Raw genomic sequence first — 16,063 nt, forward strand, 5'->3', positions numbered from 1 at the left:
TGGAGATGTTTATAATTCAGCTGTGGATCCCCAAACTCTGTTCTCTCTTTTGTTTAGTGTGGATGTTCTTGCACCGCAGCTATATATCTGGATATATTCTCTCAAATAGGTCAGGCTTCAGTGAATGTTATCACCCACACTGCAGCAGCGAGGAGGAAGTGCTGAACAACCTTCTCTTCTTTTGGATGCTGTGCTGCTGCTGCTGTGCAAATAACAACTCACTACTCTTCCCCTCTGGCCCTTGCTTCATTGCTGGCCTGTTCCGTCCCCCTGGTTAACACTGTGCCCACTATCCTGTAAACAAACACACAGACAATAATTACAGGAGTGAATTACTCTCTCATCTAACTCCCTGTGGCACACATGTACACCAAAAAAAGAGGTCACAGAATGACCTTTTATCTGCAAACAGCGCTGATGAAAATGTACTTCTTAGGGGAATGTTAGAACTGGATGAACTTCATCCCACTACACAGAGAGGAACTGAGAGTCCAAGGTATGCTGCTTGCATGGACATTCATTCATGTGCGACACTTGTGGTGATATAACCTTCCACTAGGAATGATTTTGAAGGTGTGATTGGCCCTGACAAAGCCTTCTGTTTTGAGCTCTTGGCCTCGACCCTCTAATAAGGAGAAAATGATAATCAGCCTTTGATGCCGTGTGGTGATTTATTATTCAGCTTCTTTTTTTTCTGAGACATGGACACTTATGAGTAATTAGGACATCCAACATGAGATGAAAATCCAATGACAAGTTTTGTTGTAGGGATCACTTTGGTTGATATCGTATCCATTCACATAAAACACTTTAATTACAACCAGGGGGGCACTGGCAGCAACACAGTGTCCGAACCCCTCTTTCAGTTAACTGGATGGCAATGTGAGCCTGTGAGCCAAACAATTCCTTTCAGCTACCATCAGCTTTTCTGGATAACTGATGAGTCTGCAGTGAGCAAGCCTTTCCTCTTAATAATCCTGATTCTGTTGATAGGAAGCTAATTAACAGTGTATGTGAATGTGCACACACACACACACACACGCACCTACACACAGACACAGACACAGACAATTAAAAACTCATCCCATCCACTGACTGAAACTACATGTAATTCAGTGGCACTACTAGAACATCACGCATGATAATGTAAGTCAAGTTCTGGTTAAATGAATCATAATAAGGCAATTTTCACTGCCTCTCGTAACACATTTAGTCTTCAATGGATAGCTAGTTATATTGTGTGAAATGAAACGGCAGAGGGAAAGGATACAGAGCTCATTTGACCAATATTCCCTTACCGCCTGTGCCTAGTTCAAGTAATCACGTATTCTATTTTCCAGCCTCAGCCTGCTTCAGCCACATTTGCCTGGTACGACCTCTTAGTGCTGGCTAATGGACATGGCCAACTTTGATCTGAACGTGGATTAACATTAGACTTCAAATCAAATGCTAATATGATATAATTTATGTTTGTTATCTGTAATAAACCACATTCACAGCACATAATGAATACTTTTTACCGATTAAGTTAACTCTAGTAAAAGGGGGTGTCATGTAAAAAAAAGCTTAAAATAAATATTTAGATAAATTAAAGATATAGAATATCTAGAGAAACTAACTCACAGGCATCAGGACTGTCTAGTTGCCTTTGACAAACAAATGTTTTGAGAGCCATTGAGTTTTGACTTGTTATTTTGTGTCTTAGAGTTTAAGTAATGTTCACACTCAATGTTCTAGTTTGCCGAGTTAAGCTGCTTCACCAAGTATACTAAGCATTATTCTCGCATTACTGTGTTGACAAAGTCACACTGTCAGGCAGGCGCACCCCACTCAAGGAGACCACAGTAACTAAGTGGCAACACAAACACATGAACTCAAGAGCCGGCTCAGTGTGAGTATTGTAAACTTTAAAACATGAAAATAAGTGCTTAATATATTGTTTAAAGAAGGGAACATATTATATTGCCTTGTGTGTTTCTCATTGTGGCCAGATTAGACTGTAAAATTGTATAAAAATATGTTGATTTTAACAATTAACATTAAAACAAAAATGTTATACAAAAATAGTACACATTTAACACAGCAGTAAGGCTGACAAAGCAGATTACAAATGCATTTCAGTAAAAACTACTGTATATCTCACCACAATATGTAATATGTTTTTTCTATTTAGACAAGAAGAATGTCACACAGGTTAAAGTTACAGCCCTATCAGAACCCCACCAGGTAACTCTTGTGATTTAATTACTCTATTGTGTATGTATTTGTGGAAGTATATTGTGTATGTATTTCTTTAGTTTTTTCTATTTTATTTCTATTTCATCTTTATTATTATTTGAATGTATTTATTCTAATGCTATTGGTCTGATAACCTCTGGGTTATAGAGATTAATATCAAACAAACAAAACTTGATATTTTTTTAACCATTAAAACTATTACAATACCTTCATATTTTTCACCTTGCTTAGTTCCTGTGGGTCACTAATTCAATTCTAAAATCAATCTGTGTCCAAGAGGTAGATAGAGGAAGATTCCCCCTATGATGGGATTAAAATACAGTTGGGATCCACGAGCGACCTTTGTAACACTGCTGTGAATCACATTGATCAAATTAATCCTTAATTCACATGTAGCATCAGTCAGGGTGACACAGAACAGGGACATGAAGTCAATGAGAGATATGGTATGAGGATGACCTGAGGGTATGAAAACCAATGCACATCATCTAATTCCGTCTAGTTTATTCTTCTGGGTGGATGAATGCTTCTAATTATTTTCTATTCCTGAATACATTGCCTCCAGTGATAGAAAATGCCAACTTTTCATGATTTGCAACACATATCCCTCATTTACCAAAATCAATAAGAAAGCGCTTGTAAGCTTGTTTATCTGTTTCTTTTTACTTCCTGTTTAAGGCCTGACGTCTTGGAGGGTGGTCTGAGCAGTCAGGAGAGGACACTGGCTGTGCTGCTGGAGCAGGCCTTGAGGATCAAACAGGAGGTGGCAGCAGGTCTGCGGTCCGCCCAGGGCTCCGTCCAGGTCGAGGCACTGTCCCGCGAGCTGCTGGGGAATCACATACTCACCATCACACGCATTGTCAAGCAGCTTAGCATGGACATACAGGTATACAAGTGGGTAGATGGTAGACGTTAGTGTTGTTCTATGGAAATGTATAATGCATTTAATTGTATAGTTGCCATGAGTTCTGTCGCCTCTTTTGTCTGAAATATCTCATTATGTGGATCAAGTCATTGTCTGACTCCCTTTTCTCTCTGTCCTCTGTTCTAACTCCTTCTTTCATCTGCTTTCCTCTCCTCTCATCTCTTTTGATGTGCAGCACACGCCCGGACACACACACGCACGCACGCACTCACTCATGCCCGCGTACTCACAGCTGATTTGATTACACCTGATAGAATGGTGCAGCGCCTGAGCAAAGCCTGCCTGACTCCTCGTCAACATCAGCTCGTGGACATTTTGTCTGTATAAGCAGAAAACGAATGATCTACACAGTATGTGGTTAAATAAATACTGCCAAGTTACACACTAACAGATGAGTGCTTGGAGTCATCTTTGACTGAGCAGAACATCAAGCCACAGTATGATAACCGCCTTAAAGAAACATGAAATAAAATGTATTACTTCATTAGTGTATACCAAATGGGCCATTAACATGATTAGAGACTGTCATTATCTGAAATATTACATAAATGCCTAAAAGCTCATTAATTCTGCACATGAAGAAGTAATAAGCTAAGGCGTGACATGAATATGCTGAATCTAATGATGCCGACGGTGATGACATTTCTGGTAGTTTTGAATGATCTATTAAGGACATAATTATAATAATAATGATGTTTTACAAGTGTTGGTTATTTATCTGCATTAAAATGAGGTACAGAAAAGGAATTGACACATTATTTTCTATTGTCATCTTTAGTTTTCTGCCAGGTTCCAAACAAACTATGTTATAAATATAAAAAATGCTTTGTTTGTATATTTAGTTTCATCTGTATTTGACTGCTGGTTGACATAAACGTGAAATAGACAAACAGGCTGTCTTTGTTCTGAGCAGGCCCTGGAGAGACAGATCGCCCAGCGGGACTCCGTCACCTCTGGAACCACAATGGCTGTTCAAAGCCTGGACCAGAAGAACGTGGCTGGCATTGGAGACCTGAGAGGCAGAGTAACCAGGTATGCACAACAGGCCGAGGTCAGATACTGTCTGTGTTAGCAAATAAAGCAATTTAATGACTGCTAAGTGCTAGCATATTAAAACTTTATTGTACAATTATTTAGACCCAGGTCTGGTGCACAAGTGATTTGACAGATTACCTCTTCTTTGCTTTTATCCTACTTATATTCTCTTCCTCTAATGAAGTGAAATCAAATAGCCTGCATCCTGTCTGGCAGCTCTTCACAGTCTCACAACTTCCAATCCGTTGTGGCATCGCCTCTGACCCCCCCCCCACACACACACACACACACACACACACACGCACACACACGCACACACACACACACACACACACACACACACACACACACACACGCACACATTCATTATTTACTTCTCACCAGAGTGAAGGAAAGTATAGGCTTGAACTCGCTCTAGCTGCTAATTAGCACCTGTTCATTATTTGGTGTCTGTGCAGATCAAGTTTATTAGACTGGATTGCTGAAGAGAGGTTGTCATCATTAGATTGCTTTAGGATTGGTGTTTTTGCTGCGTGGCGACCTAGGCAGAATTATTTTTAAACATCCCTGGCAATAATGTATTTTCTCAGCAGACAGTAGATGAATGTTATTTTGTGACCATCTTACTTCACAGCTGGCCTGAGATAGGATATTGCCTATTACTCAACAAACAGCTGATTTATGATCCAATAAAAGCTGAAGAAAAACCTCATCTACTCAGCCTAATGACTTCTTGTGTGCTAGTCATAAATAATCAAGCAAGTTGAGGGCCAGTGGTTTTTGATCAATTATATTGTTCTGTGAAACCCTTTATGGAAGCGCTGTAGTGGTCAACAGGGAAAGGACCCTCATTTCACACTGGACATCTCCATAATACATTGTTAGCTTTGATCGTTGAGCTTGCGCTTTACAAATATGATATTGACATAAACACAGTAACCCTGATAGAGAAGGGGAAGGAGAGCTTTTGCTGGCTTAGTGATGGCACCTTACATTTAGCACAGAAAGGAAGAGAGCTAGATTGCAACACTGATAATAAGTGTCCGCACAGTTTATTCTTATCACACAAACTGAACAGAGAACATGTTGATGTAAGATGTTGCATGAGAGGCTGTAAAGTATTTTTTTACAACCTGCTGATTGTGTTTGGTGATACATTTATCAAACTACTTTACAATTTGATTGGTTGTCATGTTTTGCCTGTGTTTTTATCGGTAATTGATCAATAGATGCAAATGTATCCACTGATACGTTCAAAGGTGTTAAGTAAGCATTTAAAGGATACAAGATCCCTGCTTAGGATTCAGCAGAGCCTTCCTCTGGCTGCCATTAGCTCGCCTGAACTGTGTGTGCTTCATATAGCACCTTCTCCCTGTTGTCTCCAGTCTTTTGCTCATCTCCCTCCCATACCTCTATCCTCATTCAGTGGTCCCTCTCTGCTTCCCCACCTATTATGTCAGGTGTGATGCCAGCATCGCCAAGCTGAGCGCTGACATGAGCTCTGCGGAGCGGCGGTTGATTAGACTGCAGCAGGAGGTGGCAGAGCTCAGGTCAGCCGCGGACGTACGGCTCAAAGAGCTGCAAGTCAAGGTGAGCGACGGACGGTGCCGCAAATGCTGACGGAGTTTAGCCCTTGTTCATGTAAGTCAGTACTTTAAACCACACTATATACAAAGTATCTAAACACCAGTGGCAAAAAGAATCTTCATAAGTCTTTCAAAGTCAATTCTTTGATACATACTTGGAATTATTCTTCATCTGTGTAGCATTCAAGACATCAGAAATTCGCAAAATTGCGCAGGAGGAAACATTTAAATATCCGTATAGCTTAAATGGTACATGCATATTTGTGACCATAATAGCTGCATAATATCTAATGAATTGCTATGACATTTTTTTTCACACATTTATGGTCCTCAGAAAATGAACATAATGGTGTTGGTCATCTCGACTTTTCCTTTAGTGACATGTCTCGACATCTACAAGATGGATTACCATCAAAATGTTGGTCTGACTTCATTGATCCCTTAACTTTTCATCATTCATTCATTCAATTTGCCCAATACTTTGGATTATGTCCAAATATCTGCAAAACCATGAGCTGTACTTGGGTGTACTGCTAATTAGAAAACGTTAGCATGCTAATACGCTAAACTGAGATGCGGAACATGTTAAAACATGATACCTGTTAAACATCAGCATGTTAGCATTATCATTTTAAGTATTCTGGCATTAGTATTGAGCTCAAAGCACGGCTTTACCTAAGACTCAAAGACACACCTGCATTGCTTAACGCTTAAATCTTCTTCTCATATTTCTTAAATTATGCCGTATTACACTAAGTAGCCAAATCCACAACCCTAACCTAATCCTTACCCCTCCGCTGCCTTTACACACACACACACACACACACACACACACACACACACACACAGAGATAGTGTTGAAACCTGGTGTTCATTTGAATACTCCAGTCTCAAATTAAGGAATTATGTTCTCATTTGTGAATTTATTTAGATATAAAAGAGGTATAACATTCATTTAAATGCTGCTTGCATGAAGGAAATAATAATCTGACAATATGCACAGGGGGTGTGTTTGCTGTTTTCCCTAAATAGGAGGGCTGGCTGTTTGGCAGGTGAGTTGGAGCTTACTGCTGCTCAGTGAGACCGGCCTTATCAAGTAAAGTCAGGGGGTCAACCACAGGCTCTGAAATGAAATTAATTCAAACGGGGATGTCAAGGTCTCTCCATAAACAGCTTTTACTGCCCTTTGGGGTCCAATTTTCTATGCAAGATAAATAGAATAAAAACTACAAAAACACTGGCTCAGGACACATACACTATGTCAAATGTTATAATACTCTCCATCGCTTTCCTAAATCCAAAGCCGAACACAACTGCCTGCAACCACACACTCACCTCACATTGAGTCAGCCTGCACTCAGTTCTGTTGGTGGCACTTGGGGGTAAATCACTTTGATGGCAGCACATTAGCTGTGGAGCAGTGGTCAAGCATGTGCCATAAAGATAATTGAAAAAGCAGAGAAAGTGGGTCACTGCTGCTACTCCCAGTCCGCAGCAGCTCAATCCGCTCGACTCAGCAGAAACCGCAGAAGGTAAAGGTCAGATCATAGAGCCGGCGCCAGAAAATGCTCCAACGTCGCGTAACGGCATGTGTTTGTGTATGTGTGTTTTCTTTTATCCAGGTTTATCACGACCTGTGGAGGCTGGAGGCCTCATTGGCAGAGAATTCCCAGGAACAAAAGATCTCTACGGCTGATCTGCAGACACAAGTTAAACTACTAGAAGCCAGGTAATGCCATGAGTTCAAGAGGAAGCACAACCCAGAAACACCTGGGTTACTTGTTAAAATGCTCTGTCGTGTATCACTTTGATTTCTTATTTCATTTCCTCTCAAGGGCTGACCTCGTTGACAAAAATGGCTCACAAATGATACTGCACAGCAACACATCCTATCTTGCAGTGCTCGTGATTTGTGCAGGCATTCAGGGTTCACCTGATTATCAAAACCTATGTTTTTGGGCTGCTGCTAAACATGCAAACGCTGCAAAGTTGTATTATAATCTGACATTAAGATGTTTTTTTCCACAATAATTGGCTTAGTGTTCATGTAAAAGTGCTCTATGTTAGACATATATGTTGACATAACTTTTAATTGAACGTCTTGAATTGAATGTCTTTATAAACATGAGTTTGCTATGTTTTATTTATTTATATGTCTTCTCATTTCTTACTGTTTTTCAGTTTGCTGCTTGTGATTGGGATATATGGACATTTTCTTGGCTAATTTGCCTTTTAGCAGCGCTCCACAAGCGATGATTTATGTTCCCTTTTTCATTCTGCCCAGGCTCTAATATAATAATCTATGAGCTACTAATTAACTTATCAAATAATATCCCCAGTCAGTCCTCACTCTCTGCAGCTGGGCATTTCAGAGTCATGACCTGCAGCTCAACTTTTGATGCCAGAGGCAGAGAAAAGCTGTTAAGTTGATTTACTAATCCATCTGACAAATTAACTCACTCGACAGCAATATGCAAAATGAGTCACATAGTTTTAAATGGTGGAAACAGAAACATGAATGATGAATATCCTTTATTTATTACTATCGTAGATCTACAATGGAAACAGGTTCTCTGATCATGTAAAAATAGATGAAAAGCGACATTGTCTGTGTTTCTGAGCCAGGCAAAAAAGCATATACCAATATTATATCCAGCTGTCCAGGGGGCTCCTTGTTCATTTACTCTCTAAACCAGCCTTGTTTTTTTGTGTTGCCAAGTCATTTGGAAGCACAGCTGATTTCTGACCCCACTAAGTCCACAGAGAGACCTCAGTAGATTTTGCATCCTCCTGGCTTTTCGTCAAACATCAAAGTTAAACCTTTTCAGCTCTCTGACCACAACTAAAACTTAAGCACAGTATTTAGTGCCTCAAAACAACAACAACAACAACAACAACAACAACAACAACAACAACAACAACAACAACAACTCTTGAAACCCTCCTCTATTATGCCTAAACACACGACATTCAACAGAGGGGCCAGTCGCCCACAGTTACTACTCACAGTTAGTGCCACTGACAAACAAATCACACATGCTCAAAGTCTCAGATAAGCTCAAGAACACAACGGCCACAATAAAGTCGAGGCACACCGACCATTTCACAACAGGGAGATGATTAACCTCCATGGAGACTCCACAGCTCCACAGCTCGTCTAACACGGCCAAATCAGCTGTCCTGTTGTCTAGACGATGCCTGGCCGAATAACTGTCACCATTAGCCAGATTAGCCTGCCAGCGCAGAGTTATAAATGAGGTGTCTCTGTTGCTGCATATCTGAATAGATAAATGAATCTGAAGCAGAAGGAGTCAGATTTGTATTGCAGGCAAACACAGACACACACACACACATAAAGTCCTGGCATTTGCCTCATTGATTTTCTCATTTAGGACAAATCCCTTAAATTGGGGTGAAAGAAAGTCAATTGAATTGAGCTTGACGAAAGAAAATGTTGATGAGACACTCCGTATAGTGTCTTAATGTTACAATACAGCCCACATAAGATTTCACTCAGCGTGTCTAAGGTTGCAGCTTTCATCTGAGACATTGTAGTCCCAATGGAATTATGTGAGTAATGTGAGCTACATATACAGTACAGTTATATAAATAAAAAAAGTACATACAGAGTACATACAGTTATATAAATGGCAACCCAGTCCAATATTACAGGGAGAGAGCGATTTGCTGTGCTCCCTCAAACAAACGCAGTGTTCAGAGCTACAAAAAGGCCCCACAGGTCAACATCAAGTGTTTCTAAAGTCCTCATGCAGCATCTTTCCACCACAAGAATGTGAGTTTGTGTGTTTCAAGGCACAAATAGCAGCAGCACTCAACCACAAAGTAATCGTGTTCTGCTGCGGCTGGCATCAACCACCTTCTACAAGTGGGTGCCAAAATATTGGTTATGGTAACAGATAAATTCTTATTCCAGTGCGCCAAGTAGGAGCTGTATACAATGGGTCTACATTTATAGCAAGCATTGCAAAGGCTTGCAGCTATTTGCCAGTCCGTATACATTTTTATAACATGTATAAACTAATCTAATCTACTAATGGCATTTTCGCTGTAAAAATGCAACTTGCAACAGTTTTTTCCTCAACTGCATTTCTCTTCGTTCTACTCCTGATGGTTTTGCAGGATGTCGGGTGAACTGAAGGAAGCCAAGGAGCAGACAGATTCGCTGAGGAGGCGGACAGAACAACAGCTCAACAGCTTAGCCCAGACTCATACGGAAAGCAGCCAGCAGCAGCGCACGCAACTGCAGGACAAACTGGTACCGTAGCATCAGTTAGTTATCATCAGTTTGACCAACAGTTTATGCAATCATGTTCACAATAACACCATTCAGGTAATAGGCAGGCCGTATTCAGATGTGGTATTCTGGATATTTGCCTCCTTTGCCTTTTCATGCCTCTACGTACATTTTAAAAAAAGAACCACCTGCGATATAATGACACACTTACACTTACAGTAATCAACATTTTTATGGTTATGAATTTGTAAAGCTCAAATGTCACAACTTCTTATGACTGCAAATAATCTTTTAGTGAAGCAGTGCAGATATTTACAAAGCTCTGCTTAGGTTAAAAGCATGCAAAAAAAACACTGATGCAGATCATATTGACCCACATCGTTTTCATCTAAGTGCCCACTTAATCTGTCCACATTTAGGTCACATTTTTAACCAAACCTTTTTAACAGGCATGACTTCAGCTTCGTAGTAAAGCTCCTTAGTAGTACTTTTACACAGAAGTGGGGATGTCTCCGATTTCAACAACTACAGTCAAATATCTAAGCTTCCTTCCTTAGCAAAAAGCATTGACCTCTCAAAAGCATTTGATACCTTTGATCATAAAATCTTAGTCCCCAAACTACAATCTATAGGTTTGGGTGAAGCTACGCTTTATTGATTCCGCTCTAACTCAGACTGTTGTTGCTGATATTACGCAATCAAACCAGCTACCCATCATAAATGGGTTGCCACATGTTTCTCTCCTTCGTCCATTGCTGTTTTACATTATCCATAAATAACATTTTCCAGATCAATACTTGAATGTCCATTTGATATGCCCCAGGCTCCCTGACTCACCTTCAGACTCACTTTGATGCTTTACAATTATTACTCCTTCATCACAGGCTAGTTTTAAATGCAGAAAAGACCAAGTGCATGGTATTCTCCACCTCCACCAGTGACACCAACCTTCCTGACATTAAAACTTTAAATGTCACTCACATTGTTCTTGCTGAGTTTTACAAATATTTTGACAGCAGACTGTTATTCTAGATTTATGTTCAACATTTAAATAAAAAATAAAAACTAGGCTTCTTGAATAGAATTAAAGGATGTTTGTCTTCTTCAAAGCATAAAACTATCATTGTGCATTATGCTTTATCACTGAGGACACATTTTAGACTCATCATTGTTCTCTGTATCACTTCCTTACAGCTGTACTGTTGAAGTTACCTCACATCTCTTCTCTCATTTAAATCTAGTATCCAGAGTACACGATCCAGTAAATACAGATATCCTTCATGTACGCACTAATGTGGTTTCAAGTACTTTAACTTAAATGTAAACATAAATGTAATTAGCTATCCGGCTAAGTGAGAGAGCTTAAAGCTTTATTATCTGATGTTTTTAATGGTTCTTGTAACTGTTTTAATTACTGTTTATTGTGTAGTTGTGTTCTCTGTTTTGCTGATTTTGTTCTTGTGAATGTTTCTTGTTCTCAGGTCTCTCTTGGAAAATGGATTTGAATCTAAATGACACCGCCTGATTAAACAAAGATAGAATTAAATGTCACAAGCAGCACCTTAACATCAGGATTAAATACAGTGTTCAGGACTGGTCACATATACAGCGTGAGGGGTACAAACTGCCACGCAGTGCTGTACGTTTGCAATCTTCGTTGTGTGTTCTGTATTCAGTTAGAGGCAGAGTCTAGATCAGCTGTCCGGCTAAGTGCTCTGGAGGCCCGTGTGGAGCCGCTTGAGGCCCTTTGGGGTCAGGCCGACCGCCGTCAGTCAGATCAGCTGAAAAGCTCTGAAACCAAACTCGGTAAAAGAGAGACCTCAGTAGAGAGCAGCCTTCGCCATGAGCTGCAGCTGCTCAAACAGGAATACCACAAAGGTGGGTGATCATCACTGTCTGTAACTTGCTGTCATCAGTGAGCAAACACACACATAGTGCACGTCAAGGAAAAATGCACATGCAGAAACGCTTCACAAAAGAGTCCGAAAAAGAGAGACTGGTCATAATTAGTCATAAATTAAAGAGACTCGACTACTCCACTGATATATAACTGTTTCTACTCAACATAACTGTCTGAACTATATAGATTTCAATTATCAAGCATGTAGAATTACATCATGTCCAAAAAATACTTTTTAGTCAAGCCTCTCTCTTTTTGAAAACTACCAGTTAACACAATAACTAACATTAGCTCCTCGTCCTAAATGCAAATACAGCAGGACTTTTAAATTAGACAGATGTGAGCTACCGCTGCTTCATGCTACCACAAAGCTAATAAGTGATACAGTACAGACAAGCCATAGGAATACATCCAGGCAGCCCGGTACAGCAGCTCCGCTCTGCATCAAGCTGCTGTTGACATCCATCCCCATCTCACTGCCAATTGGAAGCTCATCTCCTGGGAGCTCTGGCAAAAGATCTCAAACCTTCCCCACGTCCTGTAAACGTCTTTCAGCCTCCCGCGCTTATTAAAGTGAAGACAAATAGAAGATGGGGCAGTGGCTTCCTCCATTAAATAAAAGCAGGAGTGAACTGCTCTATGAATCATCGCTCATCCACCTCTCTCAGTGTGAGAGAGCCATCCATCACTCTATTTTAAGTGTAGGATGAAAAGATGGAAGGAGATGGTATTAGAGGGGAGAAGAGCAATACATATTTGATGAGTGTCATAAATATTGGTGGCAAGACAGGCGAGGAGTCAGAAAAAGAAAGGGGAGAGATTTAATATACCATCATTGTACAATAAAGTTTAGGCAATTTCTTCTTAGAGTACATGCAACATTGAACAATATTTCCATCTTAGGCGGTATGTTCTTAACTACTACTATAAGGTCATGATAACTGATGATTAACTCATGATTTAAACCAGAGATCAGTAGAACATTATTAAATTGGATCCTCTGTACAACCTGCTTCTCTTTGGAACAGGGTTCTTGTCTGTGCATGGTGCAATTGAGTCCCTGCGGCAGATAGGTGGCATCAAATCCCGCCTTGACACGGAGAAGCTTCAGAAGGACATCAGGCTTGTCTGCAGCAAGCTGGCTCAATGACTTGTGACATAACTAACTGGAGAGGAGCTCCTTGTTACTGTCACACCAACACTGAAGCAATGGCTTGAATCAAAAAGCACGCTACTCAGTTAAGGTGTTTCTGTTTCATCACTGGCTTCATCATATTCTATGAGCCCACAGCTGTTAAGACCGTGGCTACGTTTAACTCGATCACTCTGAAAGTCAGAGTAATTATCTTGTGATTTGATGTACATTACCTTTTGTGAAATATTCGGGAACTTAATTAGACGCAGATCTGTCAATGACATTTAATTGTGTGCATTTTAAAAAAGGTAAGATTTGTTGTCTACAATTTCACTTTATCTCACAGATCTTTTTTTTCCAGATTTGTCACTTGAGATGAGAACACTATTGTGTAAAGATTGTGACAATATTATTGTGACAAAATAAATTGTAATAGTATATATTAAATGTTCTCTTATTATTCATTATACATACACACACTCACATACAAGTACTTTGTTTTAAAAAGAAGGTGGGAATAGAATTGTCCGTTACATCATGTTTCAAGACAATAAGTTACTATTACAGTCTAAAACTGCTCTCAGGATGTACCCTGAAATATCATTTGGAAATCAATAACAAGGCACTATTTGTGAATATGGATGTTTTAAATGTTAATTTTAGCAGGGGGGATTCTTCAGTTATTTTGAACGACAGAACATCTCTAAATGGGAAAAAGCCTGCCGAAACCCGGGATCGAACCAGGGACCTTTAGATCTTCAGTCTAACGCTCTCCCAACTGAGCTATTTCGGCTTTTCCTGTGCAGCTAACCAGCTTAGAACAAAGTCTAATACCCCCTGATTTGAAGGCGCTTTACCACAACGATACTATGCTGTGTGTTTTTACGGTCCATAACTCTACTGTTTTGGCAGCGTTGTTTGTGACCCCAGCTCATACCTAACAGGTGAACATAGTGCAGGAGTCAGGTGTTTCCCTCAGGAGTAAGTAAAAGATAAAAAAATAAAGCTAAAAGAGAGTATTGGACTTACATTCGCCAGGTGGACTGAAACACGACTCAAAACAAATGGTAATGTTGTTCTGCTGCTCATTGTGTAAACGTTTGCTAACAAATTCGCCATATCGATTTAAAAGGTGAAGATATGCAAGTGTTCACGACTGTTTCCTAATGCCCTCAAGTGGTCAAAATCTGTTAATGCAGGTTCAAATCAGAATCAGAATCAGAACCGTTTATTGCCAAGCTATGTTGCACATGTTGTTTGACATGGCGGGTGCTGAATAACATTAAACAATCAACAACAATCAGCACACTGCAAAAAGTAGAAACATTTAAATGTACAGTAAAATATAAAATAAATTGAAACATAAAATAAAGTGCACAAACGAACAGTTAATAGGACTATAAACAAGTGAGATGTAAGTGTAATGTAAAAGAGCCGAGTGTATTTACATAAGAAACCTAGAAGGGATGTGCAGGGTGACCATGAGTACAATAAGTGCAATAACACAAATATATAGTAGTAGATCTTGAGTATGATAAATTACATACATAAAACGAAATTAATGCATAAATACATTTAGGCTATAAATACACAGAATATTAAATAAATACATGCATAACTAAATACATACATGAATACATATATATATATATATATATATATATATATTGCATAAGCCTCAGACACTTTACAGTAATACGATATATAATTAAAAGCAATGACATACAGACAAATGAAAAAAGTGTGGATGTAAATTAATATAAGACATGCATCCCACTAGAAGTGATTGCCATTATCAATCTTTTGATCAGTAATTTAGTGAAACGACATGTTTCGTCCTGTACAGTGTAGACAACATGACATGATAGCGTTGCTGTGCAAAGATAATAATGCGACCCGCGACCGTGGCCTTATTAGCATCACGCTCTAACCAGCTGCGCTAACCGGCCACGGAAGCAGGGGAGTATGACGTAAGCCGAAAGTTTAAAAAAACCTAACGAACAGAAAGTGAAACCTACTGAGCAAACAGGGAGCGTCTGCTTACTGACGGTAAGTTCTCCATGTTTTAACGTTGAAAAGCTTTGTATTTTGCTAGTTTTATAGAAAAAGTCCATGAAATAGCACAGGGTGGTCGTGACAAAGTAAGAGTCATAGAGTTTAGGCTGATACAGTTAGGGTGTATAATCATCCTGTGTTTTTTTTGATTGATATGTACTTTTTGGACACACGGACTTCAACTATACGATTATATAAGTTATAACAAGTAGGTCATGATCGCCATAATGTTGAAATCAGTGGCAGCTGGTGGAAAATGTTCTAGGTAGGGCCATCCAATCAATTTCAGCAAACACCCCAGTATGATTTAATGCAAACAAATTAAGGTATCAAACACGCATTACTACTTTGCAGTTAAATATTTAACATTTATTCCAACACGAAAAAAAGCAGTAAATAACATCTTATTTTTGTCACCCTCACAGGCAATTCAATATAATATATATATATTTTTTTTTTATTTTTTTATTTTAATATAAAATACATATATTGATATAAGCTATGATGAGTTTTCACTGTTAATTTACCATCTCTATTAAATGTTGATGCCTCCATGACCAAGTTAAGCAGATGAGACTGAGGATCGTTTTGGCCCCACTCTGAATCTATTTGAGGACGCTGATTGGCTAAATTGTATATCACTCATTTCTATCTTTAATCAGCAATTGGCTAAACTGCTTCATAGACCCGCCTCAGTGGGGCCAGCCCCACTAGCTGCGCGTCCAGAGACGTGCACACAAGCAGAGATGATGGGCAGACAGGCTGCATACAAAATCCCCTTCAAAATAAAAGCACAGGATTTTCTTTTCTTCTTCTTTTTTTTTCCTTCTTTTTTTGGGGGGCTCAAGGTGGGGCCAGGCCCCTTGGCCCCCTATTGACCAGCCGCCAATGGTTGAAATATAGTTGAAAGGATCTTTTTGCTGCTGTAGCGAAC

At 39.6% G+C, this 16,063-nt stretch overlaps 1 protein-coding gene across 1 annotated transcript; it reads left to right on the forward strand.

Annotated features, from left to right (window-relative positions):
• Positions 1 to 440: 440 nt before the first annotated feature.
• Positions 441 to 13,483, forward strand: fam81b (family with sequence similarity 81 member B; the record flags this gene model as incomplete). Its single annotated transcript, XM_079160741.1, has 8 exons — positions 441 to 496; positions 2,917 to 3,124; positions 4,077 to 4,195; positions 5,659 to 5,788; positions 7,407 to 7,513; positions 9,925 to 10,060; positions 11,716 to 11,917; positions 12,968 to 13,483. 8 exons carry the CDS (start codon positions 441 to 443, stop codon positions 13,087 to 13,089), a joined length of 1,080 nt encoding a protein of 359 aa, XP_079016867.1. The 3' UTR covers positions 13,090 to 13,483.
• Between the last annotated feature and the right edge of the window lie 2,580 nt (positions 13,484 to 16,063).

Source organism: Pholis gunnellus (assembly GCF_910591455.1).
Source record: "Pholis gunnellus genome assembly, chromosome: 6".
NCBI lineage: Eukaryota > Metazoa > Chordata > Actinopteri > Perciformes > Pholidae > Pholis > Pholis gunnellus.